Source organism: Argentina silus, assembly GCF_951799395.1.
Source record: "Argentina silus genome assembly, chromosome: Y".
Taxonomy (NCBI): Eukaryota; Metazoa; Chordata; class Actinopteri; order Argentiniformes; family Argentinidae; genus Argentina; species Argentina silus.
In genome coordinates this window covers 22,065,764-22,091,665 of record NC_139654.1, presented here as the reverse complement: position 1 = coordinate 22,091,665, position 25,902 = coordinate 22,065,764, and the positions used below count along the sequence as shown (strand labels likewise).

The 25,902-nt window shown below is 41.9% G+C and overlaps 1 protein-coding gene across 1 annotated transcript; it reads left to right on the top strand.

The window, feature by feature from the left end:
• The first annotated feature begins 385 nt into the window (after positions 1 to 385).
• LOC310824190 (eukaryotic translation initiation factor 4E-like) lies at positions 386 to 24,886 on the top strand. The gene is made up of 7 exons (XM_083697000.1): positions 386 to 437; positions 14,429 to 14,526; positions 17,635 to 17,730; positions 17,935 to 17,998; positions 21,751 to 21,864; positions 22,052 to 22,191; positions 22,381 to 24,886. Exons 1-7 carry the CDS (start codon positions 405 to 407, stop codon positions 22,493 to 22,495), a joined length of 660 nt encoding a protein of 219 aa, XP_083553126.1. The 5' UTR covers positions 386 to 404; the 3' UTR covers positions 22,496 to 24,886.
• Positions 24,887 to 25,902: the final 1,016 nt, after the last annotated feature.

Genomic DNA, 25,902 nt, shown 5'->3' with positions numbered 1-25,902 from the left:
TACTGTTGTGTAGACAATGGCACCTTTTGAAAGTAATTGACAAATGACTGTATATTATCCTTTTCAGACTTAAATACAACATTTAGTATTCCTATCAATGGCTGACCTATTCGGTGACTGTGAAATAAAGATACATTTATATGTTTGACTTTGTGTGTGTGTGTCTACATTTGTTGCTCACTCCCACGGTTAAACGTTTCGCAAACAGGTAGTTGTAGTGTTATAATGGCCCATAAACACTGATAATAGTGGTAGGGTAGACGCGGAGCACCTGCCCATAGAGCTAGATTTTCTGCCAACCAAATATACTTGAACTAAAAAGGCTCCCGTAGATTATTTTTTTTGTGTGGTTTGTGACGCACACGGCATCAGCGTAGAACGGACAGCAGAATTTTACTAGCAAGATGGCGACTTCGGAGCCGGTAAAGGAGATTGAGGTATTTATAAATTCAGGGTATCATACGAACATAAACTGACAAAGGCATCTCATCTCATGTCATTTAGTGTCATATAATGGGAGTCACATCAATTTGATGAATGGAATATAATACTTCGGGAACTAGGAGGGCGCCGGTGTCTGGGTCCCATGCGCAGCTCAGCAATGCTTTATTGGCACGGAGGGACTGGACGTCGTTGATTCCCTCTTCATTAACTGAAATTATATACTTCGATATATAATGTTATTTGATGTGTAACCTAGTCAACATACCATTCCCAATGTAATTTATTTTATTCATATAGCTAACGAGAAGTAAAAAAATCTGGACACGTGTATGCGCGCTGCTAGTTTTTGAATAACTGCTAATGACGTTAGCATTATAGCTAGATCAAATCAAATCTGTAAAAGTTTGTGAGGATCTGGGGGTCCATACCAAATTTCCTGAGCCTCCTGAGGAAAAACAGGCGCTGATGCTCCGCCTTGATCACAGAATGTGAGGAGAGGGGGGGCGCGCGCGCAGCCCACAGATCGTGGATGCTATAATGAACACATCCAATGTTTTTAAGAAGATCTATTTATTTATTGATTGATTCAACAGAAAGCAAGAACATCAGGCATAAAATAAAGTGCACACATATTTAACAACAGTGCCTGCCATATGAACGCATTGAACAGTAATATTGCTTTTTAATAAATAGTCTACGCAAATAAAATAACAGGCAGCTGCCGCTTGATAAATAGAAAAATGACAAACACAAAATACACGCTAAACCTACCGTAGTCAGTGCAAATAGGCTATTTAATAGCAAAATAGCCGAACTATACGAACTTTGTTCAGTCTGTTATTAGGGCTCTTCCTTTAAGTGCCGTGAGCATATTTACGTTGTCCGGCTTGAGGCAAGACCGGACAGGGGTAACAATGTTCCCCGCTGTACTAAAAACCTCTCTCTGAGGCTGTGCTCGTTGCGTAAATACACACATATTTTCTTGGGGCGGTATAAACTGGAGTGGGTCCAGTGTGGCAGGTAATGAGGAGTTGATGTGGGACTTAACCAGCTTCTCGAAGCACTTCATGATGACTGATGTGAGTGTAACGGGGCAGGTTACCTTTGTCGATTACAGATCGGGATACATTAAATATGTCCATGAAGACATCTGTCAGCTGGTCGCCGCATGCTCTGAGAACACAGCCCGGGATCAGAAGAATCAGAATTCGTTTATTATAAGTATATTTAAGTATATTTGCACATACAGGACATTGACTTGGTGAGGTTGGTGCATAGGACATAAAAACAACAATATATAAGAAAAATATTAACAAAAAAATACAAAATTGCAAAATATTAACAAATACCAAAAATAAATTTACAAAATAGAACAATAAATTATGTAGGCTGTGCGAGGCCGTCTGGGGGTGTTGACACACTTAAAAGCCTTCCCGTCTACCACTGGCTGCTAACGTGCTTGATCGTCTGAATAGCATTTACCAATTTGCCAATGTTGTTGCCAATGATGTTTTTTGATAGCTACTTCAACAGGTTCAATTAAATGAATAGGCCAGATCAGACCAGGGAGCCGTTTTTTGCTTACTAGTTATAGCCATGGTAACTGTTGGAGCCAAGAAAATAATTAGTTAAATGAACAATGACGCCACCCGGTGGACATCTATGAAAGTCAAAGGACAGGAAATATATTCCTCTCATGGAAACGTGGCTGGGCCCCAGTTAATTGAGACAGGTGAGCTGGCCCTGCTTAGATGCCATCGGGAAACTTTAGTCAACCGTGTCGTGCAACATAAGAATTATTAGAAAGAGACATTTGATTTATTTACACCTTTGTTTTGAATACATGAAGGCCTATTTTGATTTGAACTTTGAATGCCTTTATTTATTTGTTTGAACGCAAACACAAATGCACACATCAAACACAAACACACGTCGAAGCTGGATTTATCAACTAAAAGAAATCATTCAAAGAAACCCATCAACCAAAGAAAGTAAGTTAAGTAAGCAATCAAGAAAAGTAAGTAAATCAAATTGTCAAACATTGTTTGGAAACGCGTTGACATCCGTCTGTGCATCTAAAAGAATTGGCTTTAGAATTGGCCAATACAGAAAAGTAAATCTCATCGATACGGAAATGCCTGGATGAATTAATGGACCGGATTCTTGACTGTGGGACTCGTGGATGTTCAATTGTGGAAGACACCGCATGTGAAACTGTGTGTGAAACTGTGAATCAGGGAATTGTTGTGGTTCTATAGGAACACTGAGTTTTTGCTGTTGGACTCGTTGAATTGTGATACCGTGGATTTATATGGAACGGACTTGTATTTATTGTTGTGAAATTGTTGCAATTGTCGTTGTCTGGCGTTTGGTGAAACCAATTGTTCGCTGTAATATTGTGGAAGTGTGGCCGTGAATTCCGATTCATATGCATATGTGGAAACTTGTTTTTGGTGCTGTGGTTTAACTTTGCTGCGTGCTGTACATGCCGTATGTTCTTTAGCGGGAAGATTTCAAGCCCGCTTTTGAAGCCTATGCGTAACGTCATTAATGGTGCGTTCATGGTGTGTTGGGAAGTCGCATTTGAGTGTGTAAATTGAAACAAAGAAGAAGTCACTGCTGCTAGCAAAGAAGTTGTTTAATCAACTGAGGAACCTCAACCTCTAAGTGAATCAATTGGAAATGAAAACAAAAGCCCTATGGAATAAAATCCTGACGCTAGACCAAAGAGGGACACTAAGCTCACAAAAAAGGCCCTCCAAGCTCATCTTGACAAACTCCAAAAGGTAAGAAGAGCCAAGATGAATGCACTGAATGCAAAAAAAAATACCATTGAAGATGACTATGGAAATTATATAATGGTAAAGGATGGTTTTGCTGTATTCAATGCTCGTGAGGATGAAGTTGCAAAACTGCATGAGTCTATTCAAGGTCTCCTTACTGAAGTGGCTCCTTCCCATGCTTGCTTGTAAAGAATTCCAAGACATTGTAAATCAATGGCTGTGTACAGCTGCCTCTTTTCCTCTGCGGCACAAAAAAGGCACCATCCAGTCACAGGGGTAGCGATAGAAGCCAGAGCTCTACAGCCTCATCCATGCGTAAAAGGGCTGAAGCTGAAAAGGCAGTTCTGATGGCACGTGCTGTCAATTTAAATAAAAACAAGCGCTTAAAAAATAAGAAGGAGACTTGAAACATGAAATTGAAACAAGGCAAACAGCTATAAAGGGCCTGAAAGAAGAGCTTGAGTTGCAAACCGACATTGAAGCCACGGCTGCAAAAATAAAAACACTGTCAAGCTCTATGAGGAACAAAACCATGGTCAAGAACAAGTGGCAAGTTTAACTGAACATCATGATACTGGACAGGGTGATGATGATGAGGATGTTGAAGATGCTGAGGAAGAGGATGGACAGGAAGAGGAAGAGATGACTATGGTCAATCAGCAAACAAGCCATCTCACTCCAAGGGTGAGACTAAGTGCAAGATATGATGCCCCCGGTGGTGGAAGCCACTATGTGCAGCCCAGTTCCACTCAAAGGCAAGGAGCTAGCAAACAGCTGTCTTCTAAACAAAACAGACAAGCCTCTCAGTCTCACACTGTTCCAAATGCAGCATCAGGAAACAGCATCCTGGCTAAAGTAATGAAAAGGCAGAACAAAATAACTGAAATGCTGATACAAGAGCAACGTCATACACTACTTCCTACCAGAGAAATACCCATGTTTAAAGGAGATCCATTGCAATACCTGTCATTCATCAGAGTCTTTGAACATACAATAGAAGAAGAAACTGACAACTATCGGGATCGCTTGTTCTTTCTTGAACAGTTTACCAAAGGCCAAGCTAAAGAGCTTGTAAGAAGTTTGCGAATCATAAGAAAGGTTACATTGAAGCTAAAAGATTACTTGAAGAGAACTTTGGAAATCAGCTCATGATCGCAGCTGCTTGCATGGAGAAAGTTTCAAAGTGGAATGCCATCAAGAGTGAGGACAAGAAAGCATTGCATGCTTATGCAATTGTTCTTCGTGGATGTCTTAACACAATGCATGACGTTGAATTTTTGGATGAGATGAACACCCCATCTCAAATGAAGCAGGTGATCCTGAAACTACCGTTTAAACTCAGGGAGAAGTGGCGAGCTACAGCCTATGACTTTTACGAATGTAAAAGGAAAAGGGCAAAGTTTCCTGAACTTATTGCTTTCGTCGAACGACATGCTAGAATAGCACTAGACCCTCTTTTTGGGGACATTCAAGACCACCCGAAAGGGATCAAAAGGAAAGCAAACCGTTCAGTGGAAAGTTCAGTCCCGATCACAAGAGAAGTAGCTTTGCTACTGTTGCAACCCCTGGTGTCTGTGATGAACAGAAGCCTGACCATGTCAATGCCACTGTTCATAGACCTTGTGTATTCTGTGCAGGAGAACATGCAGATGAATCTTGTAAAATGAACAAAAGAAAAAAATGAATGCTTGAAGACCAAGGGAATATTTTTTGGCTGTTTAATTGCTAGTACCGGGTTGGACCCCCTTTTGCCTTCAGAACTGCCTTAATTCTTTGTGGCATAGATTCAACAAGGTGCTGGAAACATTCCTTAGAGATTTTGGTCCATATTGACATAGATAGATAGAAACTTTATTTATCCCAGGGGGAAATTCAGGTTCCAAGTAGCGTACAGACATAGAGGTATCACACATAACATACACATACAACATCAGCAGGATTGTAAACAGGCGAGGTGCAGTTGTAAATGTCTTTGCAGTTAGGTGAGGTGCAAAAAGGTAAGGCAGACAGTGCAATTATAGGACAGTGCAATTATAGCATTAAATACTAAACTAAATACGGGCTACATAAATATGGACTATTTTTAAAGTGCATTTAGTCCAGGCTGGTGGAGGGAGGTGTAGGGGCTGTGTATGAGGCCTAGCATAGCCAGTAAACATTGTAGTTAATGAGGTGAAACAGTGACATGATACATGACAGTGATGTGATACATGATAGCATCACGCAGTTGCTGCAGATTTGTCGGCTGCACATCCATGATGCGAATCTCCCGTTCCACCACATCCCAAAGGTGCTCTATTGGATTGAGATCTGGTGACTGTGGAGGCCATTGGTGTACAGTGAACTCATTGTCATGTTCAAGAAACCAGTTTGAGATGATTTGAGCTTTGTGACATGGCGCGTTATCCTGCTGGAAGTAGCCATCAGAAGATGGGTACACTGTGGTCATAAAGAGATGGACATGGTCAGCAACAATACTCAGGTAGGCTGTGGCGTTTATACGATGGTCAATTGGTACTAAGGGGCCCAAAGTGTGCCAAGAAAATATCCCCCACACCATTACACCACCACCACCAGCCTGAACCGTTGATACAAAGCAGGATGGATCCATGCTTTCATGTTGTTTACGCCAAATTCTGACCCTACCATCTGAATGTCGCAGCAGAAATCGAAACTCATCAGACCAGGCAACGTTTTTTCCAATCTTCTATTGTCCAATTTTGGTGAGCCTGTGCGAATTGTAGCCTCAGTTTCCTGTTCTTAGCTGACAGGAGTGGCACCCGGTGTGGTCTTCTGCTGCTGTAGCCCATCTGCTTCAAGGTTCGAAGCAGTGTGTGTTCAGAGATGGTCTTCTGCATACCTTGGTTGAGTGGTTATTTGAGTTACTGTTGCCTTTCTATCATCTCAAACCAGTCTGGCCGTTCTCCTCTGACCTCTGGCATCAACAAGGCATTTTCGCCCAGAGAACTGCCGCTCACTCGATATTTTCTCTTTTTCTGACCATTCTCTGTAAACCCTAGAGATGGTTGTGCGTGAAAATCCCAGTAGATGAGCAGTTTCAGAAATACTCAGACCGGCCCGTCTGGCACCAACAACCATGCCACGTTCAAAGTCACTTAAATCACCTTTCTTCCCCATTCTGATGCTCGGTTTGAACTTCAGCAGGTCGTCTTGACCATGTCTACATGCCTAAATGCATTGAGTTGCTGCCATTTGATTGGCTGATTAGATATTTGCATTCACAAGCAGTTGAACAGGTGTACCTAATAAAGTGAATGTAGAAGCAAATATTGTCAAAACAGATTGAAGTGTGATGTGTGCTCCCAAAAACATCCAATCATTCTGCACATATACAAAGGAAAGGATGAAGGACAAAAGAAGGATGACGCTAACCAAGAAACAAGTACGTCTGTCAGCAGTGGGCTGGTTTCTCTGCAAGCCCACGGTGTTACCGGGGCCGGTGATGGCCAAACACTTTCAATCATTCCAGTACAAGTGAAAATGTCAAACTCAACCCAAATTGTTCAAACCTACGCTTTCATGGACTCTGGGAGTACAGCAAGCTTTTGTACTGAGGCATTGAGACAGCAGTTGAATGCAAAGGTAAAGAAAACATGAATCCTGCTGAGAACAATGGGCCAAGAGAAAGCTGTTGACAGTTCCTTTGTTCCCGCTGGTTGTCTTGAGGTAAGCAACATTGACGGTCATGAGTTCTATGAGCTACCAAAACTGTTTACCCAAGACGAAATCCCTGTAGCCATTGAGCACATGCCCACGCAAGCTGCTCTGGAAAAGTGGGATTACCTGAAGGAGATTCAGTTGACAGTCAGAATGAGGGTCCTTATGCTGTTAAAACTGTATTAGGATGGGTAGTGAATGGACTGCTAAATGAAGATGACGGTGATGAAATGCATACTGATTTGTCACCGCCAACCGGATTTCAGTAACCGACTTGAACGATCTTATCATTCGACAATACAACCATGATTTTCCAGAAAAGAAATATGAAGAAAAAGAGATGTCTATTGAAGACAAAAGAGTCATGGAGACTGCTGTAAAAAAAGATGGACATTATCAACTTGCACTTCCATTGAAGCAAAGGGAAACCAAAATGCCAAACAATTGCCATCTGGCAGAACAAAGAGCAATGTCACTAAGGACAACGTTCCACAAGAATCCAGCATTCCATGATGAATACAGAACATTTTTAGAAGGCGTAATACAGAAAGGTCATGCTGAGCCTGTGCCACAGGAAGAGCTCATGGCTGACAATGGAAAGGTATGGTACATACCGCATCATGGGGTTCACCACCCAAGGAAAGGCACAATCTGTGTCGTTCTTGATTGTTCTGCTTCATTAAGGAACTTCCTTTTAATGACAGCCTGATCCAAGGTCCCAACCTTACCAACACATTACTTGGTGTTTTGCAGCGGTTCAGACAGAAACCAATTGCTTTCATGGCTGATGTTCCATCAGGTTAAAGTTGCACCCTCAGACCAGGACTATCTTCGCTTCCTGTTGGCCTGACGGTGATGTCACCCAACCTCGCTGAGTATAGGATGATCTGTTCGGTGCTACGTCCTCGTCCAGCTGTGCCAGTTATGCTTTAATAAGGTCTGCAGAGGACAACAAAGATGCATTCTCTATTCCAGCGTTTCCCGACCGCTGTGCCGCGGCACACTAGTGTGCCGTGAGAGATCGTTGGGTGTGCCGTGAGAAATTATCCAATTTCACTTTTTTTTAATTAACATTTATTAATTATTATCTGCAAATAATATGCCATTGTCGATTGTCTGTGCTGTAATATAGTGACTGGCAGAGTAATGTAATATTCGTCCGGGTGGCAGCAGGTAGCTAATTGGCTCGTTCCTTCTTAGAGACAAGAGAATTAGTGACGCATGCGACAGGTCGTGGTGACAGTGATGGAGAAGTTTTTAAAAAGGAAAAATGCAAACTCCGAACTGGGCCCTGGACAAGATTCTGACCCAGGTGAAGGCCCTAGTATGAGTGGTGGTAAAAAGAAAGCAAAGACGGTGAGCTCGAGGCAATACAGCGAAAGCTATCTTTCGTTCGGATTTACTTTCACCGGGGATGAGACGACACCGACTCCATTATGCTTGGTGTGTGGCAAGAAGCTGTCCAACAGCGCCATGGTGCCAAGCAAGTTTAAACGCCATCTCCAAACGAAACACCCGTCGCTTCAAAACAAGCCGATGGACTATTTTGTTCGCCTGCGTGAAAACACAGAGAAACAGGCAACTTTTATGAGAAAAACCACAAAGGTAAATGAGAAAGCCCTCAAAGCTAGTTACCCAGTTGCTGAACTCGTAGCTAAATCAAAAAAGTCCCACTCTGTGGCAGAGACATTAATACTACCTGCCTGCAAAGCCATTGTCAACGAGATGCTCGGCCCTGACGCGGTTAGATAGATAGATAGATAGAAACTTTATTTATCCCAGGGGGAAATTCAGGTTCCAAGTAGCATACAGACATAGGGGTATCACACATAACATACACATACAACATAAGCAGCATTTTATACGGGCGAGGTGCAGTTGTAAATGTCTTTGCAGTTAGGTGAGGTGCAAAAAGGTAAGGCAGACAGTGCAATTATAGCATTAAATACTAAATACGGGCTACATAAATATGGACTCTTTTAAAGTGCATTTAGTCCAGGCTGGTGGAGGGAGGTAGGGGCTGTGTATGAGGCCTAGCATAGCTAGTAAACATTGTAGATAATGAGGTGAAACAGTGACATGATACATGATAGTGATATGATACAGAGGGTGGAGGTTATGCAGAGAAGTCCATCTCTTTGCCCTTGATTGACCTATTGTAGAGTTGTATGGCTCTGGGGACAAATGATTTAGTCAGTCTGTCAGTTTTGCTTGTCAGTGCTCGTAGCCTCCAGCTGATCAAGCTCTTCTGCTGGATGATGGTGTGGTACAGTGGGTGACCTTCATTGTCCATGATGGTGAGCAGTTTGCTCAGAGTTCTTTTTTCCATTACTGAAGTGATGCTCTCCAGTTCAGCTCCCACAACAGAGCCAGCTTTCCTTACCAGCCTGTCCAGTCGCCCGGCATCCCTCTTCTTAGTGCTTCCTCCCCAGCACACCACTGCATAGAAGAGAACGCTGGCGACCACAGACTGGTAAAACATCCCTAGGAGTTTGCTGCAGACATTGAAGGACCGCAGCCTCCTCAGGAAGTACAGCCGGCTCTGTCCTTTCTTGTAAATCGCGTCAGTGTTGGCTGACCAGTCCAGTTTATTGTCCAGGTGGACCCCCAGATACTTATATGTGCTGACCATCTCCACATTGACTCCCTCAATGGAGACTGGTAGCAGAGCGGGCTTAGACCTACGGAAATCCACCACCATCTCCTTGGTCTTTGTAGTGTTGAGTTGTAGGTGGTTGAGTTTGCACCATTGCACAAAGTCCTCCACCAGGCTCCTGTACTCCCCCTCCTGCCCATCTCTGATACACCCCACAATTGCCGTATCGTCCGAAAACTTCTGCATGTGGCATGACTCTTTGTTGTAGCAGAAGTCAGACGTGTACAGGGTGAACAGGACAGGAGAGAGCACAGTTCCCTGTGGTGCTCCGGTGTTGCATACCACAGTGTCCGAGAGGCAGTCCTTCAGTCTGACAAACTGTGGCCGCCCTGTCAGGTAGTCAGTGATCCAGGATACCAGGTGGGCGTCCACACCCATCTGCAGGAGCTTGTCTCCCAATCTGAGGGGTTGGATGGTGTTGAAAGCACTGGAAAAATCAAAGAACATGATTCTCACAGCGCTTTTCCCTTTGTCCAGGTGAGAATGCGTGCAGTAGATATGTGATGGCATCGTCTACTCCAACCTTCTCCTGGTATGCAAACTGTAGTGGGTCCAGTGCATGGCTAACCTGGGGTCTGAGTGTATGTAGAAGCAGTCTCTCCATTGTTTTCATAATGTGTGAGGTGAGTGCGACAGGCCTGAAGTCATTCAGTTCTTTTGCGTGTGGCTTTTTTGGGACAGGGATAAGACATGATGTCTTCCACAGTGTTGGGGCCCTACCAAGACGTAGACTCAGGTCAAATAAGTACCTCAGCGGCTCTCCCAGTTCGGCAGCGCAGGTCTTGAGCAGTCTGGGACACACTTTGTCTGGACCCGCTGCCTTCCTGGGGTTAAGTCGCTTTTGTCCCGATCTCACCTGGTCTGCCGTGATTGTAGGGGGGAGGGGCTGGGAGGGAGGGGGGGGTGGGTGGTGGGGTGGCTCTTTGTCCCTGGGCGCTCCAGTAGACAGTGGCTGATGGCTGGTGATTGAGGTCGGTGACGCCTTTGATGATGGGGGGTGTTGGGAGATGGGGGGCTGTGTGAGATGGGGGAGAGGTGTAGAATGGCCCTGCACGCCGACAGAGACAGCTCCTGGAGAGGGGGTGGGGTAGGCCACCGCAGCTGGGTGGTTGAACCTGCTGGGTGGTTAAAGACATAGCTAAAGTCCCGCTCTCAGATGTCATCAATACGCCTGGCAATTGTGTTATGTCTATAGACATCGAAAGTCATGTTTTGGGAAAGATACGCATCAGTAGGAAATTTGCGTTGCAACTTGAGTCTACGGATATTAGTAGACATTCTCAGCTCTTGGCCAATGTGCGTTTTGTGGATGGAGATGCCATTAGACTCACTGTATAAATATAAATATAATAAATATATACTGTATCAGGCTACATAGTGTCATTTTGTAACATTTTTGGTTGGTGGTGTGCCGCAAGATTCTTCCAATGTAAAAAATGTGCCGTGGCTCAAAAAAGGTTGAAAAACACTGCTCTATTCGACAAAATTTCTATGTGGATGATTGTTTAAAGTCTGTTCCCACAGAAGAATAAGCTGTGACTCTGTGTGCAGAGCTGAAAGATATATGTGCAAAAGGAGGATTCAACTTAACCAAGTGGATAAGTAACAGTAGAACTGTGCTGGCTTCAATTCCTGAGACGGAGAGAGCCACGGAAGTGAAGAACCTGGATTTGGAGAAACAAACTCTTCCCATTGAAAGAGTGCTTGGAATACAGCGGTGCGTGGAAGAAGATACTAGACGAGGTATCCTCTCTACCGTAAGCTCAGTCTATGATCCACTCTCATTTCTTGCCCCGTTTGTTTTTACAGCTAAACACATACTACAACAACTGTGTAAGCTTAATTGCGGATGGGATCAGGAAATTCCAGAGGCTATCAAAAAGCCGTGGCAAAAATGGTTGATGGGTTTGAAGCAGATGGAACACTTCAGAATCACCCGGTGTATCAAACCAAAGCAATTCGGACCAATCCAGTCTGTTACACCTCTTTTGCGATGCAAGTGAGGTAGGGTATGGTGTTGTTGCCTACCTGAAGATGTCAAATGAAAAGGATGATGCACACAGCTTCATAATGGGAAAGAGGAGAATGGCACCTCTCAAACAAATAACAGTCCCTAGGATGGAGCTTACTGCAGCAGTCCTTGCAGTACGCATTGACATGATGTTGACGACAGAGTTGCAAATCCCTCTAGAGAAATCTGTGTTCTGGACAGACATTACATTGGTACTAAAGTACATCAAGAATAAGAATCAAAGATTTCATACCTTTGTAGCCAACCGAGTGAGTGTCATACGAGAAGCGACACATGTATCACAGTGGAAATACATCAACACCAAACTGAACCGGAGTCTCCATGCTGAGGCATTCTTGAAGTGCAACACTTGGTGCAGTGGTCCAGTTTTCCTGAAACAACCTGAAGACGAATGGCCGAAACTTCCTGATGAACCTACCTCATTCACCACTGATGATCCTGGTGACCCTGAAATAAAGAAAGAAAAGGTCATTGTGAACACATCATTTAACATGAACAAGAGGCAACAAGCAAACTAATACTTCATTTTTCTGACTTGAGAACTAAGAAGAGCAACTTCATGGTTTCTGCACTTGAAAAGAGTCTTGTTACAACTGAGTAAAAAGCGTAAGGAAATTGTACAATTGTACAAGCACAACAAAAGGATTTGGACAAGCAGATGCAGACTGCTCTCACACTCACTACACATGATTTGGAAAAGGCAGAGGAAGTCATAATTCGCTTCTTTCAGAAACAAAGCTTTGCAGAGGAGCTGACAACACTGCAAGCCAGTGGTTCTGTCAAGAACAACAGTTCATTGTACAAGCTCGATCCTGTGCTTGAAAATGGTCTTTTGAGAGTTGGGGACGATTGAATGGGTGACCAGAAGAAGTGAAGCACCCTGCTATTCTTCCCAAGAATCACAATATCTCCAAAACCATTCTCCGAAACATCCATAATCAGGTCAGTCACAGTGGCAGAAATCACGTTATGAAGATTGAGGCAGAAGTACAGGATTCCCTGTGCGAACGGACTGGCAAGAAAGATAATTTCTGAATCTACTGTATGCCGACGTCGACAAGAACAAAAGAGGAAGGAGCCCAAGACCAGAACAAACACACTGGAAAGACCGATCAGTAAGCTATACTTACTGGTGCCTGCCTCAGAATAAGGCACAATCAAGAATAGGCCTGGACCATCTGTCTATCAGAGCCAAGGCTCTATTCGAAAAAGAAAGCATTATTATTTTTTGGCTCCATTAGATATTCTTTTGTTCGTATCGTTATAAAAGGTACCCATAACAGTAGGGGCCAGTTTGTTGGAGCCAATTTTTGTTCGAAAGGAAATAATTAGTTAAATGAACAATGATGCCACCCGGTGGACATCTATAAAAGTCAAAGGACAGGAAATACACTCACCGGCCACTTTTTTTAGGTACACTTGTTCAACTGCTCGTTAACGCAAATATCTAATCAGCCAATCACATGGCAGCAACTCAATGCATTTAGGCATGTAGACATGGTCAAGACGACCTGCTGAAGTTCAAACCGAGCATCAGAATGGGGAAGAAAGGTGATTTAAGTGACTTTGAACGTGGCATGGTTGTTGGTGCCAGACGGGCTGGTCTGAGTATTTCAGAAACTGCTGATCTACTGGGATTTTCACACACAACCAATCTCTAGGGTTTACAGAGAATGGTCCGAAAAAGAGAAAATATCGAGTGAGCGGCAGTTCACGTTGATGTCAGAGGAGAATGGCCAGACTGGTCGAGATGATAGAAAGGCAACAGTAACTCAAATAACCACTTGTTACAACCAAGGTATGCAGAAGACCATTTCTGAGGAATGTTTCCAGCACCTTGTTGAATCTATGCCACAAAGAATTAAGGCAGTTCTGAAGGTAAAAGGGGGTCCAACCCGGTACTAGCAAGGTGTACCTAATAAAGTGGCCGGTGAGTGGAAACGTGCCTGGGCCCCAATTAATTGAGACAGGTGTGTTGGTCCTGGTTAGATGCCTTTGGGAAACTTTAGTCAACCATGTCGTGCAACGTAAGAATTATTAGAAAGAGACATTTGATTTATTTACACCTTTGGTTTGAATACATGAAGGCCTATTTTGATTTGAACTTTGAACGCCTTTATTTGTTTGAACGCAAACACAAACGCACACATTACACAATCATACACGGCGAAGCTGGATTTATCAACTAAAGAAAAGTAAGTAAATCAAATTGTCAAACATTGTTTGGAAACGCGTTGACATGTCCGTCTGTGCATCGAAAAGAATTGGCTTTAGAAAGGTGGAACATTTAGAAGAAAGCCAATACAGTAACGTTAACGTTCGATATCAGTCAGCTACTTTAATACCTATATTAGAAGATGTCCTAACAAACTAACGTTAGCTGTGGTGACTCATCCATTCACTATGTTTGCATCAAGCCCCCTCATCTCGAACCCAGCACATGACTTGTGAGGAGGTGAACAGACCAACAGCCTTAGATACATTATCATGTCATAAACTATAGACTATCAGCAATACATTGAGCAAGTTTTACCTTATCTAAATTATCTAAGTGTAGTGTGTATAAGCTAGTTCCTGAGCTCTCAATTGAAAGTCACAATCCCAATGACTTACACAATTGTGGAGTCACATTTACTATACCAGACACAACAATCTCCCCCCTGAACTGTTGTCACAAATGTAATATTTGAGATGGAAGCCTATGGTTTCATATGAACCCATTACAATGAGCTCAATGAAAACATAGTGGAATTCAGTATTGATCTTTCAGGTTTCCAGAGAACATACACCTGATATCCTACAGGTGATGATTTGTTTATGTTTATTCCCATTCAGGAAGCCATTGAAAAGGAAGAACCCCGAACTGATGACCCTACTGCACCACCAGCGGTTGCTAGTGCTGAGGGGTATATCAAACATCCCCTACAAAACAAGTATGGAAAACCTGTGTGCATTTGCTCATTGTTAGCAATGTTTCATATCAAAACACCCTTCTCAAAAAGGACATTAACAAGTAACCCTTACAGCTAGGCTAACCTTATCCCATGATAAGAGTAGCTGATTGTATATTCACTGGGCTGGCTCAACAATTCTAACAGTACTATGGCCACTTTTAGCGCATGGCCCATCTAGTTAGAATTGTGATTCCATGGTGGTGACTACCTATTCAACAGGGCTGTAGGCGCAGGGTAGAAGTGCTGACATACATCACTACTTCAGTAGACACTTCTAGAGCTTTCTGCCTGTTCAGATGGAGGCTGTTCCAGGACCCTTTGTTATCGGGGGCGTGGGGGAAAGCAGGACTTTTGGATTCTATTGGTTTCATTTTAAGTGTGGATGTTTTTGTGTAAGCACTTTGCACTTCTGAATGTTTCATTCTAGCCTAGCATGTAAGGGGAAACACTGTCTTGGGCAACTTAGTCCTTGTGTTCATGTTTTTTAACTGTGGTAGGAACTAGGAAGTGAGGTTCCGTATCTCAGATCGATCAGGGAGTGTAGGATAGTTAGTCAACAAGTTTGATCTGACTCCAATTAATAAATATAAGATTGGCTCTCTACTATAATGAGCCTGAGGTTCATCGTTCACTTTTTTCACATTGTTGTGTTATAGACTCAATTTAAAATTTGATTAAATTAAAAGAATTTGCCATCAATCCGATTTGTTGATGACATTTTTGCATTTTAGGTAATTTTAAGAGTGTCATAGCAAAGGGTCTGAATACTTATGTACGTGAGATATTTCTGTATTTCAATTTTAATAAATTTACTGAAATTTCAAAAATGTCGCTTTGTCATTCCGGGGTATTGTGTGTGGATTGATGGCAAATTCTTTTAATTTAATCCATTTTAAATTGAGTCTATAACACAACAAAATGTGGAAAAAGTGAAAGGGTCTGAATGCTGTCCGAAGGCACTGTACGTCGGAAATGTCCCTCCTAATTAGATTACAAGATTCTAATTGCAGAAATCGCAAGTATTTGAACGCCAACCAAACCTTTGTGAGCTTAACCCTGGGTATACAACTCAACTAAGCGAGCATGGTCATTTCTAGGCTTAACCTGGTCAATTATAATTGCATGCATATTCTCGCAGATTATCCTAGTACACAGATCTATCTGTTGCATTTTTGAGAAGAGCGTTGTATCAGATTTGAGGAGATTTATTTTAGACAAGCAATAATGTAAGCAATTCAGCTTACTTCAAGTCATACAATCAATAGTGTACACAAAATATAACATACCATTTTAGGCAATTGTTCTTAGAAACTAATCAATTGAGAATAAGATTGTCTTTAGCAAGACTATACGTGCTAACTCACGTAGGAGATCAGATAAGCTGACTCCTCGAACAAGAGTTCTGAAAACCTTCTATGACCAAATGGAATTTCTACAGAAAACATCTAAGGACCTTTTATCAAATGGGGGAGATCGTCTGGCAAATCGTAAAACAACAATAGTATTCAATTCATAAACAGAGTTCTCCACAGTTATTCCGGAGGTAACACAGCTGGATCCAGAGGTAACAGTGCGATTGACCATTTGGCTGAATTTGTGTGGAGCATTATCTAAGATACATAGCAAAATACTAGAAAGAAAAATTACACAATAATGAAAATAACATCAACATACTACTTGTAAAACACATGTTAAAAATAGACTAAATATGATTCAATTGCCAGCAGGATGTTGGCCAGGTGTGCCCACTCTTCTGTGACACAATGAACCAGGACAGTTGTAAAGTGATATCAAGGCAATTCCTTTGGCTCACAAACACAGATAGTAATTCACATGAAAATGGAATGTAGTGGTCACAAATTTAGCCAACAGTTGTATTTCCCACGCTAAACATATTCAGACCATTTTAATAATCAGCCTGTCTTCATATCCATCTACAGAAGTACAAGTCATTGTAGTAAGGATCAACTTAATTCAAGACATAAACATGCTGTGTTTTAAGTGTATGGCCTCAACATATCTCATTTTGTGTTTTTCTTTAAGGTTCCAACCGTACTAGTAAGACTAGTCCATAGGCTTAACCTTGGTGATCTTGTTTGTTTGTTTGTTTGTTTGTTTACACATCTGACTGTGACCTTCTCCAGACGAGTCATGTCTGTGTTGTCTCACTTGAGAGCAGCAGTGTTGTGTAATAATGTGTGTGTTACTGGGGCAACCATGGAGTAGCCTCTTCTCTGTAGTATAAGCTCTAGCCTGCCTGGTTCTACTGATGGGACTGTGTGGGGTAACTACACAGGGGTCTTTTCAAGACGTGACCGGGAGCAAGTGTGCATGGGGTTTTGCGTGAGGGGCAGAGGGTTCAGACAGCATCCCTGTCCTGCCCACCCCTCTCCTCTTCTACAGGCTCTACCCTTCCTGGGAATAGATGAAAGAAGCACCAGTCATGCACAATGGGTGTGTTTGTAGGGCTAATGACTGCCTTTTTTCTCTGTTCTTTTGCATTGATATGCATACTACACGTGCTGTTGTGTTGTTGGGAAAACATGCTGTGTTGTTTATGATTCAGTTTTGCTTTGGCAGGGTTATATGACACATGCTTACCTTCAATACCTGTTCTTATCACGTAGAGATTAGAAAGCTGACGGCTGTCACTTGGGACAGCCGTCAAAGCTGACGGCTGTCCATGGATTTCCTTCTCCTTTACACTTAAGACAAACATGTAGACCGACTGTTGGAAGAAGCTCCATTGATTAGCGACTGTGTGATGGGAGCAGAGTTCAAAATAGCAGGTTATGGTGAAATCACTTTGGGCAAGAGGAGCTGTGAATTCTCATTTGTCCTTCTGTTCAACGAGTACATGTCACCCGTTGTGCCAATCACTGGCTATAGAATATCCACACATCCTCTTCACGTGGCACTGTACTTGAGAAACTTTAAGGTACTTTACATAAGGTTATTCTTTTGATGATCACACACTTCTAATAAATGGCTTAGGTCGATAGCTTATTCAAAGATTATCAATAGCTCTGAGTGTGTGCGTTGAATGAAATGCAGAATCTCTGACATGCTCCCTCCCTCTCTCCTCAGATGGGCCCTGTGGTATTTCAAAAATGACAAGAGCAAAAGCTGGACAGAGAACCTGCGTCTAATCGCCAAGTTTGATACAGTGGAGGACTTTTGGGCGTAAGTGCTGCTCCCGCCCCCAGGGCAGAACTCTCAGAACATTGCAGATATACAGAATGTCATAGCTAAATAACAGATCAATGATCAAATCCCACATATATTTTTTTCAGCACAAAAACATCAATGAGGGATCCAGCCCATGTCATTGTAATGTAATTCAGTCCCCTGTTTTGATGATTGTGTCCATTTATCTTTGTTTTGTAGATTATACAACCACATACAGCAACCAAGCAAGCTCGGCTTTGGCTGTGACTACTGCTTATTTAAGGTAATGGCTCCTCTAAAACAAACAGCACCACTTCTGAGCTCATTCCTGCTCTCAACATTTCAGCTGCATTCCCATATTTATGTAGTTACAGTGCCTTCGGAAAGTATTCAGACCCCTTCACTTTTTCCACATTTTGTTGTGTTATACAGTGCCTATAGAAAGTCATCATACCCTGTGAAATCTTTACCTTTTGTCACATTACACCCTGGAAATTAAAATAAATCAAATCTAACTTTTTTGAGCTGTATGTACACATTATAACCCTCATCATCAAAGTGAAAATAAAACATTTAAAAATTCTGGACAATTATTAAAAATTCATTAGTGAAATACCTGGTTTGGTTAAGTGATCAGCCCCTGAGAGTATACCATTATAAACTTGCTCAGGTGCAACCAATCAACTTCCAGATCAAACACCAGGCTAATTGCCCCCCACCTGACATCAATTGTAGTGGTTTTGATTACTTCAGAATAAAACCAGCTGTTTCTTGAGGATTCCACTACTAGAAGTGCATGGTTCTGCAAAGAATTCACCATGGTTGGAAAAGTACTTTCAAAAGGCCTCCGGGATAAAGTTGTAGGAAGGCACAAGTTAGGTGAAGGCTACAAAAAGATTTCGAAGGCTTTAGCTATCCCTCTGATTACCGTTCAGAGCATCATTAAGAAGTGGAAGGCGTATGGCACCACCAACACCTTGCCTAGATCAGGCCGTCCGTCCAAACTGGATGACCGAGCCAGGAGGACATTGATCAGAGAAGCTACCAAGAGGCCAAAGGCAACTTTGAAGGACTTACAAGTCATTATGGCTGGGGCTGGTCTGTCTGTGCATGTGACAACAATCTCACAAGCTTTACACAAAGCTGGCCTGTATGGCAGGGTAGCAAGAAAGAAGCCTTTTCTGAAAAAGTGCCACGCTCAGTCTCGTTTGTGCTATGCAAAAACACACCTGGAAGATTCTGTTGCCATGTGGAAAAAGGTTTTATGGTCAGACGAGACTAAGATTGAACTTTTTGGACTGAACTCCAAGCGCTATGTTTGGCGAAAACCAAACACAGCACACCACCCAAAACACACCATACCTACTGTGAAGCATGGTGGTGGCAACATTATGTTGTGTTTCTCTTCAGCGGGGACTGGGCAATTGGTCAGGATTGAAGGGAAAATGGATGCTGCCAAGTACACCCAAATTCTTGAGGACAACATGCGTCCCTCTGCTAGACAGCTGAAGATGGGCAGGTCATTCACCTTCCAACACGACAACGATCCTAAACATACCGCCAAAAGAACAACGCAGTGGCTTAAGGATAGAAAGGTGAATGTCCTTGAGTGGCCAAGTCAGAGCCCTGACTTAAATCCGATTGAAAATCTGTGGATGGACTTGAAGAGAGCAGACCATCGCCGCTCACCACGGAATTTGACTGAACTCCAACAATTCTGCAAGGAAGAATGGGCAAATATTCTCCAATCTAGGTGTGCAAAGCTAGTAGAGACATATCCAAACAGATTGATGGCTGTAATTGCAGCAAAAGGTGGCTCTACAAAGTATTAAATCAGGGGACTGATGACTTTTCCAACCCTGTTATTCTTGTTTTTCATTTTTTATAAATTTTCAGAACTGTCGCCTTTTTTTTTCATTAGTTTGATGTTGTATGGCTTTTTTTTTAATGGGTTTTGATTTCAGGCTGTACAACAAATATATTAACTATTTCAAAGGGGTATGATGACTTTCTATAGGCACTGTCGACTCAATTTAAAATTGATTAAATTAAAATCGAAATACCTCGTACATAAATATTCAGACCCTTTGCTATGACACTCTTAAAGTGAGCTAAAATGCAAAAATGTCATCAACAAATCACTTTAAATTGAGTTGAGTCCATCTTCATGCAAGGATAATAGTTCATGTAATTTTGGAATTAATATCTTTTGTTTTTATAGGGTCTCTGATTTCTATATGAATCAATTACACACTGTGAAGATTAGGATGTCACGACCAACTCAGCAAATTTCATAATTTTCTCTTGATCCTGATAAATTCCCCAGTCCCTGCCGGTGACAAACATACCCATAACTTGATGCAGCTACCACTATTCTTCACATGAGAGATGGTGCAGAAACTGCATTGCATGTGCTGGATTTGCACCAAACTTAATACTTTGTAGTAAAACCAAATAAACACATTTCCAGCCACTTTCTTTGCTATATCACTTGAATTCATTTTTGCAAACACAATTATGGATATGAGAGAGATTATTTTCCATTTAGGGATTCTTTTTCGCCACTTGGTTATAGACCAATTTTGTAGAGTGACTGAGATTATGATGTCCCATCGACTGTGCTTTTTCCTCTCCACCATTCAACTTTGTAGATTTTTGTAAGTCTCCCCAGGCCTCAGGGTCACATTCTTGAGCAGTTTTGTGCCTCTCCATTTGCTCAGTTTGTAATGACAACCTGATCCACACAGTGTGTAATTGATTCCTATGCAAATCAAAGACCCTATAAAAACAAAGATATTCATTCCAAAATTACATGAACTATCCTTGCATTAAGATGGACTCAATTCAACTTATTGAGTGATTTGTTGATGACATTTTTGCATTTTAGCTAATTTTAAGAGTGTCATAGCAAAGGGTCTGAATACTTATGTACATGAGGTATTTCAATTTTAATACATTTAGTGAAATTTCTAAAAACCAGTTTTTGCTTTGTCATTCTGGGGATATTGTCTGTGGATTGATGGCAAATTCTTTTAATTTAATCCATTTTAAATTGAGTCTATAACACAACAAAATGTGGAAAAAGTGAAGGGGTCTGAATACTTTCCGAAGGCACTGTATGTATTTTATTTGTGACACACAAAGCATAAGGAATATACAAATAGAAACACACCTAATATACATTGACCCTGCGTAAGTAATGGGACAGTGAACCATGTTTTCTTCTTTTGGCTTGATAATGCAAAAGTTTGGATTTGAAAACAAACAATTACTTGTTATCCTCAAAACGGATGGGCAGGTTACAGTTTGGTAAAAAGCAGGAGAAAAGAAAATGCAGAGAGGTCTGGAAAAAGACAGGTAAGATGAGTATTATCATGTGCCAGAGTGATTGCAAGTGGAAGGTTTGGAGAACAAAAACATCTGCCCAAGATTTACACCATACCACCTCATCTGTGAAACATGGTGGAGGGGGTGTTATGGTTTGGGCATGTATAGCTGTCACTAGAACTGGCTAACTTGTCTTAATTGATGATGTAACTGCTGACAGCATCGGCAGAGTGTACAGAAACATCTTGTCTGCTCGAGTACAAGCAAATTAATTGTTTGGAAGGCGCTTCATCATACAGAAAGACAATGACCCAAAACATACTGCCATATCAACTTAGGAGTTTTTCAGGGACGAAAAGTGGAAAGTTCTTGACTGGCCAAGTCAATCTTCAGATTTAAATCCAATTGAACATGCATTTCATTTTATTGATAAGATTTCAAGCAAAAAGACCTCAAAACAAACAACAACTGAAGATGTAGCTCCACTAGCTTACAGCAGTGTTCGTGCTTATTAATTATATATTAATAAGATATTAATAATAATTTACCTTTCTTTTTTTTTTTTTTTTTTGGAAGTGGGGCATCCGTGAAACAGTCAAGTTTAAATGACCTTAGCTTAGTGGCACATGATTAGCAAATCTGCATCATGATTGAAATTACATGTATGTAATTGAAGTGTCTCCCACTCCCTTACCCGATGTGTGTCAGGATGGGATCAAGCCCATGTGGGAGGACAACAGGAATAAGCTGGGGGGCAGGTGGCTGATGACCCTCAGCAAACAGCAGAGACACAATGACCTCGACCGCTACTGGATGGAGACAGTAAGGTTCAGCCTCCAGCTGGAGGCTCCCACAAAGCTAATTTGTCTGAAATATCTTTGACTCTGTGTACACTGCACTCTGCTTGGATACATTTTATTTATACAGCCCAATTCATTGTGCTTTTCATATGGCTCAAGTTCTCGATTATTTAATGTACCCAGTCTTAAGTTAATATTGTGTGTTTTAGCTGTTGTGTTTAATTGGGGAGTCGTTTGACGAGGCCAGTGAAGATGTGTGTGGAGCCGTGGTGAACGTCAGACCGAAGGGTGATAAAATAGCCATCTGGACTGCCAACTGCCAAAACAAGGATGCCATCATGACGATAGGGTAGGTGCTATCCTGCAGCAACCCCTTCTCAACCCTTAATAAAATTGTCATAACATTTTCTATGTGGTGGCGATCACACCCCTGTTTTATCAGTTGAAAGTACTTCACAGTTTCTAGATTGCCACGAAGTGGTGATCATGCATATGAAACTGTTCTGTACCTTTCCTTATTCTCTTTCTCTCCCTCCAGACAACAGTCTAAAGAGCGCCTGAACCTCCCCATCAAACTACTGATTGGCTACCAGTCACATGACGACACCTCCAGCAAGAGTGGCTCCACCACCAAGAACATGTATTCAGTTTGAAGACCCCCCATTTCAAATCACTGTAGGATTAAATTATTACCAACCCACATCACCACCATTAATACTTTTGAGTTGTCAACTACTGTAGTGTCTTCTTTTTTTCTTTTTTCTTTTTTTTTACAGAAAAGAGAGAAATGGTAAATATTGTATACAAAGTTAGAGCTCCCCAACCTGATCGAACCTCTCTGGGTTCTGATCTGGAGGAGGGCGAAAAGGAGGACTGGCATCAGATGAAGCTCATGCAATTATCACTTCTTGTAATGAATAGTGTTCCTCACCACCCTAACAAAAAAAAATAACTAGGCAACTTTTCATTCAGCAAATTTTAAAGGCAGCCAATGTTTTAACTTGGTTTAGTTGGAGGTGTTTGGCATGAGAAGGAATTGCAAATGCGCCTGCAGAAAGACGCTACAGTATCTTAAAAGGTTTGTAGAAGATTAGCTGTGGTCACACTCCCAAAGTGTGTGATTTGAAAGAAAGGCCACTTATTGTTTCAGCCATGCTGGAATTGTGGATTCTTCTTGTAGTACTTCCCCCTTACATGTATTTATGATGTATGCATTGCAGTTGAACGACTTAGTTGGAGGACAACCATGAAACCCAAATTCCTTTATTTTTCTTTTGTTTACGAGGAGGTTAACAATGTGGACGACCGCTTAATATAGACGCTGGGTCGATGGGAAGGAGGAGAGGATATTCATTGAGAAATAATTTTTCTCATGATGTATCTTTATGAATGTGATTCCAGGATGTACAGTGGGGGAAATAATTATTTGATCCCCTGCTGATTTTGTTAGTTTGCCCGATTACAAAGAAATGAGCGGTCTATAATTTTTATGGTACTTTTATTTTAACAAATAGAGACAGAATATCAACAAAGAAGTCCAGAAAAAACACATTATATAAAGTTATAAATTCATTTGCATTTGATCGAAGGAAATAAGTATTTGATCCCCAAGCAAAACATGACTTAGTACTTAGTGGAGAAACCCTTGCTGGCAAGCACAGAAGTCAGACGTTTCTTATAGTTGGTCACCAGGTTTGCACACATCTCAGGAGGGATTTTGGTCCACTCCTCTTTACAGATCCTCTCCAAATCCTGAAGGTTTCAAGGCTTTTGCTTGGCAACTCGAAGCTTCAGCTCCCTCCACAAATTTTCTATAGGATTAAGGTCTGGAGACTAGCTAGGCCACTCCATGACCTTAGTGTGCTTCTTCTTGAGTCACTCCTTTGTTGCCTTGGCTGTATGTTTTGGGTCATTGTCATGCTGGAAGACCCATCCACGACCCATCCTCAGTGCTCTGGCTGAGGGAAGGAGGTTCTCGTCCAAGATCTTATGGCCCCGTCCATTGGCCCCTCAATGCAGTGAAGTCGTCCTGTACCCTTAGCAGAGAAACAACCCCAAAGCATAATGTTTCCACCTCCGTGTTTGACGTTGGGGATGGTGTTCTTGGGATTGTAGCATTCAGCATTTCTCTCCCTCCAAACACGAAGAGTCGAATTTATGCCAAAGAGTTCAATTTTGGTCTCATCTGACCACATCACCTTCTCCCAAGCCTTCTCTGAATCATTTAGGTGTTCATTGGCAAACTTCAGATGGGCCTGTACATGTGCCTTCTTGAGCAGGGGGACCTTGCGGGCACTGCAGGATTTCAATCCGTTACGGTGTAGTGTGTTACCAATGGTTTTCTTGGTGACTGTGGTCCCAGCTGCCTTGAGATCATTACCAAGCTCCTCCCGTGTAGTTCTGGGCTGATCCCTCACCCTTCTCATAATCATCCTTACCCCACGAGGCAAGATCTTGCATGGAGCTCCAGGCCGAGGGCGATTGATGGTTATTTTGTATTTCTTCCATTTTCTAATAATTGCACCAACAGTTGTCTCCTTCTCACCAAGCTTCTTGCTGATGGTCTTGTAGCCCATTCCAGCCTTGTGCAGGTCTACAACTCTTACCCTGATGTCCTTTGAATGTTCTTTGGTCTTGCCCATGGTGGTGGAGAGGTTGGAATGGAAGAGATTGATTCTATTGACAGGTGTCTTTTATACCCATAACAAGCAGAGATTAGGAGTACTTTTCCTAAAGTGACAGGACTAATCTGTGTGCCTCATGGGCATATAACCGGTCTGTATGAGCTAGAATTCTTGCTGGTTTGTAGGGGATCAAATGCAAATTAATTTATAACTTTATATAATGTGTTTTTTCTGGACTTCTTTGTTGATATTCTGTCTCTATTTGTTAAAATAAAAGTACCATAACAATTATAGACCGCTCATTTCTTTGTAATCGGGCAAACTAACAAAATCAGCAGGGGATCAAATAATTATTTCCCCCACTGTATATTTCTGTCTTTCAAGTAAAGGTTAAGTGCTTTGCATTAAAACAAGAACCATGCGGTCTCCTTCTTGTGTTTGTGTGTTTATGATTACTTCCTGTGACCTGTATTATCAGTCAAGCTTTCTATAAAGTGTATTTCACAGAGCCTCAATACACTTGAGTAAAAAAACAAACAAAACAGATATAAACAAAATACAGAGATTAAAGATAAGAACGACAGAGAAAGATGGGAAGTGGAATGTTAGGGGACAAGGGAAGATGAGGCAGATTAGACTGGGGATATGGTGGGGAAGCTCTTCCTTTGCATGGACTATTTGTGAGGTATGTGTTAGGGTTACACATCTGTTACTCAAACTACCAGTTGAGCTTGGTGCACCAAGAGGGAGTATTAGAAAGAAAAGTAGAGCCAACGAGAAAGAGACAAACAATAAACCATAGGGGACTATGTCCATTGCTCAAGCTAAAAAGATGTGATTTTAATCTTGATTTAAAAATGTTGACTGAAATTGAAATGGAGACTGAAACTTGACTCCCAGACATCAGTGCTCCACAATCTCACATGCTGTTCCCTTGAAGCTGAATTCCAATCTAGCCCCTAAGTACAAGATGTAGCTCAAACTCCTGGATGTTGCTCTAGACAGATCTATCTTCTAACTCCTATATCTAGCCTCGAATTCCAAGATGTAGCTCTGAAAGGATTGAGCTATATACTGAAATAGACCAAACCTACTGTCTTGATAGTGTATGTGTAGAAAAGGCCAGGCCGCAGTTTACACAATTTTGTACAGTCTGCTCACTACTGTGGAAGCTTACAGTCCTATAAGTTTGCAGTTGTCATACTTGTATCATGATGCTTTTTTATATCTATGCTGTGGCCACGTCGTGATGGACCACTCAGTAGCTGGCTGCCAGAGCAGTCATTCTTGGCATTTAGCAGGACAGAGAGTGCACCCTGCTATTGTTCAGTATTTTTATTCGCTGCATTATTGTAAATCGTCCACCAGGTCAGCTTGGCCACTTAGATGAGATGGATGTCCTTCTCAGCTTCCCTGACGATGGTCACTACTGGGTG